A 15,248-nucleotide genomic window follows, 5' to 3' on the forward strand; every position below is an offset into this window, starting at 1 on the left:
ATGTGGCAAATAAAACCTCAGTTAAATGATGTTTGTTTAATTCACTAATTTAACTTTCATAGATTTGTGATACTGACAATGATGGTCTACTTAATGACCAGGAGCTCAATACTTTCCAGCGACGATGCTTCAATGCACCTCTCAACCCTCAAGTAAGTGCCCCATTTTAATTTTTTATATCACTTAATTAAATTAATATTTCTTAGGAAATACTGAAAGTATACATAGCCTCTTCATACACCTAGAAAAGTGTGCGATAGTGAGCTGGGAGAGAGAGTGGCAAGTTTATAGCATACATGGAGTAGAATAAATGTTATTTAATGTAGTGAAGAGGCTTTGAGCAGAGAGCAGAGCATGTGTTTAACCCGTAAACGGTCCAAACGTATATATATGTTCACTACCCTAGTGCCCTGAATATTTTGAAAAATAAAAAAATAATTTTTTTTATAAAAATAAAGAGCACATTTTTCTAAGTGTTATAGGATTAAAATAAAAAAAAATTAGGGTCAGTACTTACTGAGATATGAGGCTGCAAAGTTGGCACTTAATGCTCACCTGACGGCAACATAGAGTCCTGCCTCTTGCAGAAGTGTTGCCGATGTACCATTTTTTCTCATTTTTATATTTTGTATAATTTTTATGTTCTGATAATTACAATTTATTGTAATTCTTGTCATTTCATAACCAATCTTTGTTCTGACACTAATATTAGGTACTGAAATTGTACTCAAATTGTCACAAACACATTGACAGGTGGATATTTACACCTGCCTTGGTTGTTTACTATTGTCTACGAATATATACAAAGTATTTATAGGTCCCAGCAATGTTTTGGATACATGAGAGTATAGAAGAAGGAAGGAGGAGGAGGAAGAGGGAAGAAATTCCCTTGAAGCAATGTGTAAGATCAAACATGAGATGACATTTGATGGGCTCCAGCAGCGTGCAGAGATAAGATGAGATAGTGCACAGATAAGAGGAGATAAGCTATAACATTTGATGGGTGCCAGTGAGGGTGCAGAGATAAGGCATGACATTTGATGAGCTGTATCTCTGATTATCTGTTTCTGTCTCATTTCTCTGTCTGCTTGTCTCTTTCCCTCTCTCTGCTTGTCTCTGTCTCAGAGAGAGCCACTGCAAACCAACAGGTATTCATATGCATTATATCTACAAGCACAGTGAGACAAGCCTGTGAGACAGAGACAGAAACAGAGAGACAGAGACAGATAGAGACAGAGACAGACAGAGACAGAGACAGATAGAGACAGAGACAGATAGAGACAGAGACAGATAGAGACAGAGACAGATAGAGACAGAGACAGATAGAGACAGAGACAGATGGAGACAGAGACAGATGGAGACAGAGACAGATGGAGACAGAGACAGATGGAGACAGAGACAGATAGAGACAGAGACAGATAGAGACAGAGACAGATAGAGATAGAGACAGAGATGGATAGAGACAGAGACAGACAGAGATAGCCAGACAGGCAGAGATAGCCAGACAGAAATACAGACAGAGATACAGACGGAGAGAGATACAGACAGAGATACAGACAGAGATACAGACAGAGATACAGAGATACAAACAGAGATAGCAAGACAAAAATAGATACAGACCCTAAACTTGGGGTTAACATCAGTTTCCTCTTAAAAGGGGAATGTTAATATGACATTACATCATTGAATCTTTGGTGTTTGCTCTAGCTGGCACTCAATATAACTGGCGCTCCCACAAGGTACTAAGTGGTCCCAGATTTTTTAATATGGTGCACACCGAGTGTTAAGACCCATTTTGTGCTGACCAGGCAGCTCAGGCCAATCATACCAAATTTGGAGGCAGGAAAAATAAAACGTATATTTACGTTTGGGGCACTAGCGGTAAGAACGTACACATACGTTTGGACCATTTACAGGTTAAACCTTTCAGGGTCCAGACCCCTGATCTGAAACTTGTCCACTGGGTCCAAGAATTTAAAAAAAAAATTATTTTTTCTTATGAAATGATAGAGAATCTTTTCTGAAGGTAATAAAACAAAAAATACAAAATTTGATGGAAAATTGATGAAATTAGACTATTGCGAATTTTGCTGTCAGCAATATTTACGCATTAGTGATTTTGCCCACTTTGTCTCCTATTGTAGGCCAATTACATTGTGCCAGTCGACCAAATTCCTAGCTATTTTGCTAGTATGCCTTCTATTTTATTGATTGAACACAAGAAACTGACCAGTCAGCTACTTCAACTATCCAGTGAAGTAATCAGAAATTGGTAATTTGACTAATTTCACACAAATTTCAAAATATTCCACTTTCAAAGTAGTGGCCAGAATAAACAATGCAGGCATTCCTGGTACTAAAATAACATTTCCTCTGTTCATTAGTTACACTAGAATTTCATTTTGATTTTTGATTTGTACAAAGAATTTTTATTCACACCAAAAAATAGATTTACTGTTATGCAATATTGTAATAATTGTATAAATAATATCAGTGCATTCATGAATGCATATTAGACCCACCAGTTGACGTGTATAGACACACGATGTAATTTGGTTACTCTTGAACATTGGCAAAAATCGAACATTTCTGCTACTTTGAGCTTAATTTCAAGGTATTTTCAGTCCTAAAACCGATCAAAATCATCTCTGTTTCTGTAATATATGTTCCATTCTATCAAATGAGCTCAAAAAGCTGTGAATACAACCATGAAAACCTTACAAAAATGCACAGCAAAGTTGCTGTTTTAAACCAAAAACATGGTCACAGTTTTTTTTCTCATTATGCACTGCATGCTGAAGGATTTGTTTTATATGGTGCACACTTACCACGTAAACCCATTCTTCTCTCATATCTAGGCCTAAATTTACCTCTCACAGCTTATCTGAGTGAGCTGAACTCTTTATGTAGTACTATGGCACAGACCTGGCTTTAAACCCATAGAACAACAGCACAGACACTTGAGTGGTTAAGATGTTCTGAGTGACTGCTTTTTTTACAAGTTTATGTGTTCATGAATTTCTTATAAAAATGGTGAAAATGAAATTAAAGAAAAAAAAAAAGGTGTGAACTTAGTGTATTAAAAAATATGATATTGTGCATAGTGTATAAAATAAGATGGCTGAATGTGAATGTAAGTATTCAGCCAACTCTTATGGAGAGAGAAGATAATTATGGTACGTATGAAATCAGAAGTCTATTAGTAGTTAAAATACTGTACTTGTGATAAGTGACTGACAAGAGAGTAATTTGTGCAAGTGAAGAGAATAGAATGAATGGGGAAGATAGTTGATGTGAAATGAGCAGCCATATTTAATATGAATGAGATAATGAAGCAACCAGTCCTCGTTTTACTCTGTTATTGTGTGCATTGCCCAGTGTTATTTTCTTTCTGTTTTTTTTATACAGAAAAGAAATTTGATTTTGTTAGGATTGGAATGTCACAGAAATCCAGAGAGATTGTGTACTAACCACAAATAGGATGAAAACAGAATGACATGTTTGGCAGTGGGGTGTCTTGGAGTATAACAATATTCATTTTAAAATCTGAATGGATATCATGTGTTGTAAAGGAATATTTTTAATAAGGGATGTGAGTAGAGGCCTACATATGCGTGTGCCCGTTCTCGCTTGACATGTGGACGTGTAACATCATTATAGTATATGCATTTAAAGTTTGAAGTTCAAGCTATGAATTTGGACAACCAGAGAAGCACATATCTTCTTAAAGAGGGTAGATAAGTATACTAGATGCATTACATTACTTTTTCACTACCCTGCATACACAAACACTGCATATACCCAAAAGTAAATTTTATTGAAGTTGTAAAAAAATTCAAATTCTGTGTAGGAATTATTTTTCTACCACAAGGGCTTTCATTTATTACTCCAAATTTTCACTGCTAGTTTACTGTAACTAGGGAAAGGTTCATGCAACTATATGCATGTGTAGGTACCATCTGGGTAATTTTATATAGACTGTTCCTGATTTTGGTTTCCTTGCAATAATTTGAGAATGCCTCTTCTGAGCAGTTTTAACCTTTAAACATTGGTGTATCCCTAATTAAAAATAGGTTAGGATTGTTGTTGTGGAGGTACCAGTTTGTCCATTTTATTAAAAATGGAGTTTTTTTTTTCCTTAAAATAACTTGAGTATGCCTCTTTTGAAAGGCTTTTTATTTTTAACAGCTGGTGCATCTTATGGATACAGTAGTATAATATAAGTTTAGGCTGTGTAGATGCAAATTTGCCAACTTACTAACATAGTTCATAAACTTGGAATTGTTTGACATTAAGCAGTAACTGGAGAATGCCTCTTTTGATCAGCTTTAACCAGACTGTATCTGCCTTGTGCTATATTCCTTTAACCCTTTCAGGGTCCAAGGCCCAAATCTGAAGTGGTGCCCCAGTGTCCAAGAATTTTCAAAAAAAAAAATTGTTATTTTTTCTTATGAAATCGTAGAGAATCCTTTTGTGAAGGTAATAAAACAAAAAGTACGAAATTTGGTGGAAAATTGACGAAATTATGCTCTCGCGAATTTTGATGTGTCAGCGATATTTACGAATCGGCGATTTTGCCGACTTTGACTCCCATTTTAGGCCAATTACTTTATTCCAATCAACCAAATTCTTAGCTATTTCACTAGTATGACTTCTATTCTATCGATTGAGCACAAGAAATCTTCAAGTCAACTGTTTCAACTACAAAATAAAGTGATCGGAAATTGTTAATTTGGCCAATTTAACACAAAGTTCAAAACATTCCAATTTTAAAATAGGCTCCAGAATAAACAATGTAGGTATTCCTGGAACTAAACTAACATTTCCTCTGTTCATTAGTTACATTTTGAGGCTTTACAAATAAATTCCATTTTGATTTTTTATTCACATAATGAATTTTTATTCACACCAAAAAATAGAAGATTTACTGTTATGCAATACTGTAATAATTGTATAAATATCATCACCATATTTGTGAATGTATATTAGACCCACCAGCTGACGTGTATTAGATGTGTGAGGTCGTTTGTTTACTCTTGAATATCGGCAAAAATTTAACATTTCCGCTACTTTGAGCTCAGTTTCAAGCCAATTTCCAGTGCTAAAACCAATCAAAATCATCTCTATTTCTGTAATATGACTTCCATTCTATCAAATGAGACCAAGAAATCGCAAATACAACTATAAAAAACATACGAAAAAACACTGCAAAGTCGCTGTTTTAATCGAAAAATCATGATTTCAGTTTTTTTCTCTCATTATACACAGTGTGCTGCAGGATCTGTTTTATGTGGTGCACACATACCACATAAATGTATTCTCTCATATCTAGGCCCAAATGTACCACTCACAGTTTATCAGAGTGAGCTGAGCTCATGACGTAGATCTACGGTTTGGACCCTGAACGTAAAGCCGTAGATCTACGGGACGGACCCTGAAAGGGTTAAATATGTTGCCTATCTCCAATTTATCATCTCTACTGTTTGGGTCATCTACCACCTTCATGTCTAGGAAAAATATCTAGGACCAAGCAGGTCCATGCAGTGCATCATGGGCAACACTGCCTCAGTAGCACATGTCAACAACAACCAGTACCCGTCTTACCATTCCAACTTTGAACTTTTGTACCACCTTTGGTGGTATGTGAGCATCTTGCTCTCATTTGAGCATCAGTAATAAGTATTCCCAATTCTCCCATTGATGCTTGACCTCAGCTTATTCTGCCAGCTGGTCACATTAAAGGTTGAGGCACCATTCATCAGCTCCATTTTTCCACTCTGCGGATATTTCACAGTAATGGTGGAGAGCCGGTTACTGAAGTCAGGGAGGGGTGTTGGTGTACTGGAGCTTGGGCAAAGGATCCACCCAATCTAATTGAGAACGTTTTGTTTCTGTTTCTATTTGTTCCCTTTCCTTTCATTACCCAGCTTTGGGCAATACCTCTGTCTCAGATGTCGGGAAGCAGGGCTCAATACAATAATAGCTGTTAATGGTTCTTAAAACCCACAGTAACAACAACCACCACCACCATCAGTTTTTTTTTTTTTTGCCTGCAAAGAACTGGCAGGAAGATGAATATTATTTATTCTAAGTTTATTATTATTTCTTAATACTAATAGTGAAATTCAACCAAAAAGTACCCAAGGGTAACCCAGTGAAGTCTGTGACTTATTTCCATCTTTTCAGGTCATTATAACTTGAAACAACAATAATATCATAGGATTTCTTTGTACGTAGTGCACAAAAAAGATGGAAAACCCATCAATAGAAATAAACAGTTATTTGTAACAATTTATAGTGACCATTTCAGTTATGGCTGTGGAATGCTATGCATCCCAACATGTTTCAAGCACTAAAAAACCCTGAAACACATCTCTTATCCTAACAAAGTAATGTGCATAGTGTTAGACATTGAACAAAAAAATAAAAAAATAATCTGACAAATAAATTGAAAACATATTACATGCATTTATGCCAATGGTGCCAACAGGAGGTCTTTTTTTTTTCTAGCTTCAATTCGCTATAAAACCATAAGTTTTCCTTTTAGTTTGTTTTCTTATCATATTTACATTTAGAAAAATAGGCCCTTTCAGTCTGTATGAAAAAGAATAATTTTCAAAATATTGGAACCCCCCTCCCCCCAACACACACATAGGAATATTTTTTTTCAGGGTCTGCTGCTTTTTAACCCTTAAACTGTCCAAACAAATTTACATTCACATGCGTTGTGCTCCAAAAGTAGATGTTTTTTTTTACATATTTTCATATATAACAAAAAAAAGTAGATCAAAGTTTTTTTTACACGTTTTCAAATGTAAAAAAAAGAAAAGAAGATCTACTTTTTTTACATGCAGTGGAACCTCAAATATCCAACTTTCTTCAGTCCAGAAGTCTGTTCGACTGCCTTTACTGAATTAATTTATTCCCATCAGGAATAATGTAAATTAGATTAGTCCATTTCAGACCCTTAAAAATACACTTATAAAAGCACTTACAAAAATGCACTTACATAATTGGTTGTGTTGGGAGCAGTTCGATGTTTGAGGTTCCACTGTACTTTCAAATGTTGAAAAAACGTAGATCTACGTTTGGACAGTTTAAGGGTTAAAGGGCTGAACTTTCAGGTGATAGTGACTTTGCTCAAAGGAAGGTTCAAATTGATTTTGGGCTGCGTGAGGTTTTTATTTAGTAATTTTATTAAACAAATTAATTTCTGTACAGTGGACCCCCAGTTAACGATATTTTTTCATTCCAGAAGTATGTTCAGGTGCCAGTACTGACCGAATTTGCTCCCATAAGGAATATTGTGAAGTAGATTAGTCCATTTCAGACCCCCAAACATACACGTACAAACGCACTTACATAAATACACTTACATAATTGGTCGCATTGGGAGGTGATCGTTAAGCGGGGTCCACTGTATAATAACTGGAGAATGATTCTTCTGAGTAGATTCAAACCCTAAATGCTAGTATATCTTAACTAAACTTTTGGATTAATAGGTGCCAATTTCCCAGTTGTATTGAAAATGAGAAAATTTAAATATTGATTTTCCTGCAATAATTTATGAAAGCCTTATGCAATCGGCTCTAAATCTTAACACTGTTGTTTCTTACTTAGAGGAAGCTTTTGATTGTTATTAAATTGTGATGGTGTTAGTTCACAGAATTTTATTTCAACCCTTCAGCTGTTGTTTAGGAGGTATACAAATTCTGGTTTCTTCAAAAAAAGAAAAATTTTTTTTTTCTTTAGAGGATTACAGAGAGTTTGAAATAGAATATAACAGTTTTTAAGTTTCATGCATTAAGCAAGCCCTTAAATGTCAACCTTTTGTACACCTGTATTGCAGAGCCAGTTAAGTACTGGAATATACTGTATGATTAGCTTCAAATTTTCAACACTAGTGAACTTTTAACTAGGGGAAAAAAGTTTCTTGAGACTATTGGGATGAGTAGGAGCACTTTTGTCAACTTTATAATGCCATTCTTGATTTTTGGTTTCCATGCATCAGAGAAAGCTTCTTTTAATTGGCTTCAAAAACTCTGCACTGGTGTATCCTACTGAGAAGAAGGTTGGGATTGTTATAGGAGTGTGTAGAAGCCAATGTGCAGCGTTTATTTTTTAAATTGTGTAGTTTTCCATGGAATAACCTGAATATAGTATGTAGTATACCTCTTCTGAATGGTTTCAATCTAATGGCTGATGAATCTTATGAATGGCATGATACCATTTGGGTTTATGCTATATGGGGAAAAATTTGCTGTTGTACTAACATAGTTAATAAGTTTGGAAGCATGAGATTCCATGCTATAACTGGAGAATACCTCGTCTGGTTCACTTCAAACTTTTAGTGCTTCTTAAGGATTTTGGATTCTTTAGCTTTTAATTTACCAGTTTTATTATAAAAAATGAATACCATGCAATAACTAATGATTGGCTTCAAACCTTAAATGCAGGTGTGTCTTACAGAAAGGTTAGTGTATGTATCAGTTTGCTAATGTAGGAAATTGGGAAAATTGAAGTACTGGTTTGCTTTTGATGATGCACGAATGCCTCTTGTGATTCACTTCAAGCCTTCAACAACAATAACTTGAGAATGCAACATAAAGGAAGATTCAAACTTGGTGCTAGTGCATTTAACAAAATTGGTCTCTGTGTAATAGAGAATGCCCTCCTTGATTGGCTTTAAAAGCTGTGAAGGTGCCAAAGGTGTAAATGTGCCAATTTTCCCTTTTTATTAAAGAATTAAGGGTGTTAATCTCCATGCAGTAGCTTGTGATGCCTCAACTGAACAGCTTCAAATCTTCATTGCCAAAAATTTAACTTCATTGAAAACAAGCTGCTTGCTCTCTTGTATCATTAATTTTACAAGAATTAAGGTAAAATGTGCCGGGCTTCAGAGATCTTGGATCGTGCAGAAACTGAAACGCATCTAGTTTACAGAGCTTTTAAAAGAAATTCAGAGTGCATGATTTATCAAGTATATTGGAAGAATATATTAAAGAAGAGCTTCTGCTTTAATAGCTGTGAATTTATCTACTGTTGTTGCATAATTCTTTAGGATCTTAATGCAATATATTCTGTCACAAATAGATGCATAGATAATTTTATAATTTTCATATTGTAGTTTATTGTCAAGAAATGTTATCATAGTAAAACAAGATTTTTATAGGCACTAGAAGAGCTGAAGACGGTTGTGCAGCGTAATGTGTCGGACGGTGTTCATGCTGATTCTCTTACTTTACGGGGCTTCCTCTTTCTACATCGCCTATTTATTCAACGTGGTCGCCATGAAACAACGTGGACTGTTTTAAGAAAATTTGGTTATAATGACAATCTTCAGCTCTCAAAGGACTACTTATTTCCACCGTAAGTAACCTAGTTTATTATCATTTTCACTATTTTATCAGAATTAATACAATTCTTGCACTTCCCTAAAAAAATATTAGCAAAATGCAAGTGGAAAAACTAAGAATTTCCAGTTTCGTGTCTTAAAATATATGGTTGGGAATAACAAAAAGGCACAGTACCGTGACTGGGAACAGTACACAAATAACTGACACATAGAGAGGAGCTTACGATGACGTTTCCGTCTGACTTGGACCATTTACAGTCACACTACCCTTTATGGGGCCCCTAGCTCCCTTGCAGTGCTCCTCTTTCTCAGTCTTTGACTGACTTACAGACTGACTGACTGACTAACTTTAATTGCTGCTGCCACTCCCGCCTCCATTACTATTACAACTACTGCTACTTCTCATTTTCCTCTACTACCTCTCTTGTCCTGTCCCTGTCTACTGGTCTATATATACTCCCTCCTTCTCTCCTTTAAGTTAGTGTGACTTTGTAAATGGTCCAAGTCGGACTGAAACGTTGTCGTAAGCTGCTCTCTCCTATGTGTAGGTTATTTGTGTAATGTAGTAGGGGAAAAATTAGTGTGTGGACCCTTTGAGGGTCCAGAGCCCCAATGTGAGACTTGTCTACAAGGTCCAAGAATTTTCAAAAAAATTAAAAAAAAAAACTTTCATTATGTTTTCTTAAGAAATGGCAGAGAATCTTTTCCTGAAGGTAATAAAACAAAAAGTATGAAAAGAAGGAAAATTGACAAAATTATGGTTTTGTGAATTTTGGTGTGTCAGCGATAATTATGCATCAGTGATTTTACCCATTTTGACGTCTATTTAATGTAGATAGCCTGTATTGTCTGCATAGACAGCCTATGCTGTCTGCCAGCTGAGTTCATATTTCGCACCTTGCTCGTGCTGCCACCTATAGGCCTATGCACTTCAGTATGCCTAGATCTGCCTCTCTCTCACTCTCTCAGCGGCCTTCACTTAGTCAACAAGGCCAACTCCTCTCTTCCTCATGGGCATGGCCCTCCCAGGCCATGGGCACAAACACAGCCTGTGTACCCACTATCTCGCAAATAAAGTAAGAAGCCTCCGAAGCCTTATCATTACTCCCCGCTAACAAGAACCACCAATTAACCCATAATATTAAGATCAATTACGTTGTTCCAGTCGATCAAATTCTTAGTTATTTCACTAGTGCGCCTTTCATTTTAGCAATTGAGCACAAGAGACTGCCTAGTCATCTATTTCAATTACCCAGTAAAGTGATCAGAAAGTGGTAATTTGGCCAATTTCACACAAATTTCAAAATATTCCAGTTTCAAAATAGAGTTCAGAATAAACAATGTGCAGTCATTCCTGGCACTAAAATAACATTTCCTTTGTTCATTAGTCACGTTTCCAGGCTTTACACATGAATTCCATTTTTACTTTTTATTCACACTAAAAAAATAGAAGATTTACTGTAATGTAATGTTGTAATACGTAATTGTATAAATAATATAAGTGCATTCGTGAACACACATTAGACCCAACAGTTGACGTGCATTAGATGTGTGATGTGATTTGTTTACTCTTGAACACCAGCAAGAATTGAACATTTCCACTACTTTGAGCTCAATTTCAAGCTATTTTCCATCCTAAAACCAATCAAAATGATCCCTGTTTTTTTGTCAATATGCACTGTGTACTGGAGGATATTTTTTATATGGTAAACCCTGCCTCGGTGGGAGACGGCCGACTTGTTAAAAAAAAAAAAACTTATATAGACCCTTTCTCTCATATCTAGGCCCAAATTTAATGCTCACAGCTTATCCGAGTGAGCTGAGCTCATCACGTAGTACAGTGGACCCCCGCATAACGTTGGCATCGCATAGTGTTAAATCCGCATAGCGATATATTTTATCGCTAAAATTTTGCCTCGCATAGTGTTAAAAAATTCGCTCAACGTGATTCATCCGAGACACGTCCATGCGGCCTGAGCCAGCCTCACTTGTTCTGCCAGTGGCATTGTTTACAAGCCAGCCTCCGCGGTAACATTCAAGCATACAATCGGAACATTTCGTATTATTACAGCCTTTTTATAGTGATTTCACCTGAAAAATAAGTGACCATGGGCCCCAAGAAAGCTTCTAGTGCTAACCCAACAGGAATAAGGGTGAGAATTACTATGGAGATGAAGAAAGAGATCATTGCTAAGTATGAAAGTGGAGTGCATGTCTCCGAGCTGGCCAGGTTGTATAGTAAACCCCAATCAACCATCGCTTCTATTGTGTCCAAGAGAACGGCAATCAGGGAAGCTGTTCTTGCCAAAGGTTTAACTGTGCTTTCGAAACAGAGATCACAAGTGATAGAAGATGTTGAGAGACTGTTATTGGTGTGGATAAACGAAAAACAGATAGCAGGCGATAGCATCTCTCAAGCGATCATAAGTGAAAAGGCTAGGAAGTTGCACGAGGATTTAATTAGAAAAATGCCTGCAACTAGTGGTGATGCGAGTGAATTTAAGGCCAGCAAAGGTTGGTTTGAGAGATTTAAGAGGCGTAGTGGCATACATAGTGTGATAAGGCATGGTGAAGCTGCCAGTTCGGAGAGAGAAATTGAAGAAGTTGCCTACTTCAAAGATTAAGGAAATCTGCAAAGTGGCTTGAAGTGCAAACCTTCATGGATGAAAATCACCCTCAGACAGCTATTGCAAGCCGTGCTGGTGACTATTACACTGACACTGTTGTGAAACACTTTAGGAAAGTCATAAAGGAACGAGAGGTACAGGCCACTATGGACAGGTATGTTGTGCGACAGAAGTCCAATGACTCTGAAGCTGGTCCTAGTGGCATTAAAAGAAGGGAAGCAACCCTGGAAAAGGACTTGACACCTCAAGTCCTAATGAAAGGGGATTCCCCTTCTAAACACTAAAACCATCCAGTCTCCCCTCCTCCCATCCCATCAATCATCACCACATCTTCAATAAAGGTAAGTGTCATGTAACTGTGCATGTTTTCTTAAGTTTGTGTGTATTAAAATTAATATTTCATGTGGTAAAAATTTTGTTTTTTTCATACTTTTGGGTGTCTTGCACGGATTAATTTGATTTCCATTATTTCTTATGGGGAAAATTAATTCGCATAACGATAATTTCGCATAACGTTGAGCTCTCAGGAATGGATTAATAGCGTTATGCGGGGGTCCACTGTACTATGTCACGGACACTTGCTTTGAAGCTGTAGAACAATGGCAAGGACTCTCAAAGGGTTAAAGCAAAGATGGGGTATTGTATAGTGCTATTACCTCTCTGGGCACTCATGTCTATAATCAAGAAATTTGGAAAATCATGAAAATTAATGTTAAAGAGCTAATTTATAAAGTTGTATATTCAGTAAAAGGAAACATTAATCTGAATGGTAAATTTTAATGATTGGAATCACATGAGCCCAGAATTAACTGAAATCTTGCCATATCTCTAACATGACCATAATTATATAGTGTGCTACCTGTGAAATATGCGATTGTCAAATGCATTAAGTTTTTTCATAAATCCACACTCGTATAGTTGTGGAATTATTTGTACACTAACTTTTGCTTTTTCTACCTTGAACTGTTTCTTGGTTATTAACCCATTTTATTGTTGTCACCTCAAAATTAAAAATCACTGACAATGTTGCAGTGTAAAACAAAATATGAAATGGTAAAGAATCTTTTTCTGAAAATATTGACACCAAAAATACAAAATTTGATGAAAAACTTGTGTAATTACACAGGTGCAAAGTTTGTGGTTTGGGCACAGTTCATGTATCAGTGATTTTTGCCCTCTTTGAGACCCAATTCCTAGCTGTTTTGCTAGTGTGCTTTCCATTCTACTGACTGCCCATTGAATCAAGACACCCTGATTCAACACACTGTCAGATCCATTACTTCAAAACCAAATGCTTGGTAAAGCATTTTGTGAGTTAGTCTAGCCATTTTACCAAGCTTGAAACAAAATTTCACATGCACGCATGCACACTCGCTGCCCCACTCTCTCTTTCTCACTTTCACTCTTACACACGATATCTCACTTGCTCACACTCACTCTCTTGCTCTCGCCCTCTCTTGCTCTCGCTCTCTCTTGCTCTCGCTCTCTCTTGCTCTTGCTCTCTCTTGCTTTCTCTTGCTCTCTCTTGCTTTCTCTTGCTGTCTTGCTTTCTCTTGCTCTCGCTTTCTCTTGCTCTCGCTCTCTCTTGCCCTCTCTTGCCCTCGCTCTCTCTCGCCCTCTCTTGCCCTCTCTTGTCCTCTCTGGCTTTCTCTGGCTCTGTGTTCTTTCTTTTCAAAATTCCATTCTGTTAAACAAAAAATTGCAACAACACACTGTAAACATGACAAAAAATGCTTGTGTGACCTCATAGGAATGACTGACCCCTCTGAAACTTGCCACGCTGCTTCACAAATGAGTGTACTCTGCAGCATGACCTGTACCGCCACCATAGCCGTATTCGCCTAGGAAGTGCACGAAAATTTGAGCATGGGAGTTTTTTGATAGCACTTCATTGGTCTGTGTGAGCTACAATGTTGTCAATGACTGATATCCATGTAGGAGACAGTGAAAGTGTTAATGGCTTACCACTTGAGCTAGAATGGTTCTTTGATACCACCCTGGGCCGTATACATAATGTTCTTGACATTCATTTTGAGAATAAGGTTGTATCTATAATTTCCTTAAGGCTTTATAAATGCTTATATCCCCCTCAGCATCTTATCAGTGTCTGGCTGGAAACATTTTTTTATTAATTTTTTAAAGCTGAACTTTCAAGGTTGGAAAAATTGCATATAATATTAGAATTTGTGTATAAACATGTCTGAGAAGTACTCTATTGTTATGCTAATACTAATTTGAAGAATGACAATTTTTTTTTGTAAAATTTCATTGGTGAATATGATTTTTATTTCACAATACACAACCTGCACACAAGAGAGAGGAGTTTAAGATGACATTTTGGTCTGACTTGGACCATTTACAAAGTCACACTAACAAAAAGGAGAGGAGGGAGTAAATATACGCCAGCAGACAGGGATGAGACAAGAGAGGTAGTAGGAAAGGAAGAAGAGAGGTAGTAGTAATAGTAGTGGAGTCAGTCAAAGACTAAGAGCTGATCAAAATATCGACTTGGATGACAGCCAATAAACTTACGCATAACACTGACAAAACCTACTATGTTATGTTTGATAGAAGAGCAGGAGTTGTGCAAATTAACATTAAGATCAACAACACTCTAATTGCCAGACATAATGAGGGCAAATTCCTAGGCCTATACCTCGACAACAACCTGAATTTCAGCACCCATATCCAACACATAACCAAAAAAGTATCCAAAACGGTTGGGATCCTCTCCAAGATACGATACTACATGCCGCAAAATGCCCTTCTCACACTATACCACTCACTTATTTATCCATACCTCACCTATGCTATTTGTGCTTGGGGATCAACTGCAGCAACGCACTTATAGCCAATAATAACCCAACAAAAAGCCGCAGTAAGAATAATCACAAAATCCTATCCCTGGCAACACCCCCCCCCACTCTTCATAGATCTAAACTTACTCCCTGTTCAGTACATCCACACTTACTACTGTGCAATCTACATCTACAGGACCTTAAATTCCAATATTAACCTTGACCTAAAATGCTTTCTTGATAGTTGTGACAGAACCCACAGGCATAACACCAGACACAAACATCTCTATGACATTCCCCGTGTCCGACTAAACCTTTACAAAAATTCAATGTATGTCAAAGGCCCTAAAATCTGGAACACCCTACCTGAAAACTCTAGAACTGCAGACACATTCATCACCTTCAAAACTACCATTAGAAAACATCTTATCTCCCTGATACACCCCGTCAACTAATTACACGAATACC

At 36.8% G+C, this 15,248-nt stretch overlaps 1 protein-coding gene across 1 annotated transcript in view; it reads left to right on the plus strand.

Annotated features, from left to right (window-relative positions):
* LOC128696809 (mitochondrial Rho GTPase) overlaps positions 1-15,248 on the plus strand; it is a gene marked incomplete at its 5' end in the record, with an annotated part of 29,538 nt that overhangs the window by 9,903 nt on the left and 4,387 nt on the right. Inside the window, 2 exon segments of the mRNA XM_070081399.1 lie at positions 63-152; positions 9,173-9,369. Coding sequence (XP_069937500.1) covers positions 63-152; positions 9,173-9,369 — 287 coding nt within the window.

The sequence above is a fragment of the Cherax quadricarinatus genome, unplaced genomic scaffold (genome assembly GCF_038502225.1).
Source record: "Cherax quadricarinatus isolate ZL_2023a unplaced genomic scaffold, ASM3850222v1 Contig2589, whole genome shotgun sequence".
Taxonomy (NCBI): domain Eukaryota; kingdom Metazoa; phylum Arthropoda; class Malacostraca; order Decapoda; family Parastacidae; genus Cherax; species Cherax quadricarinatus.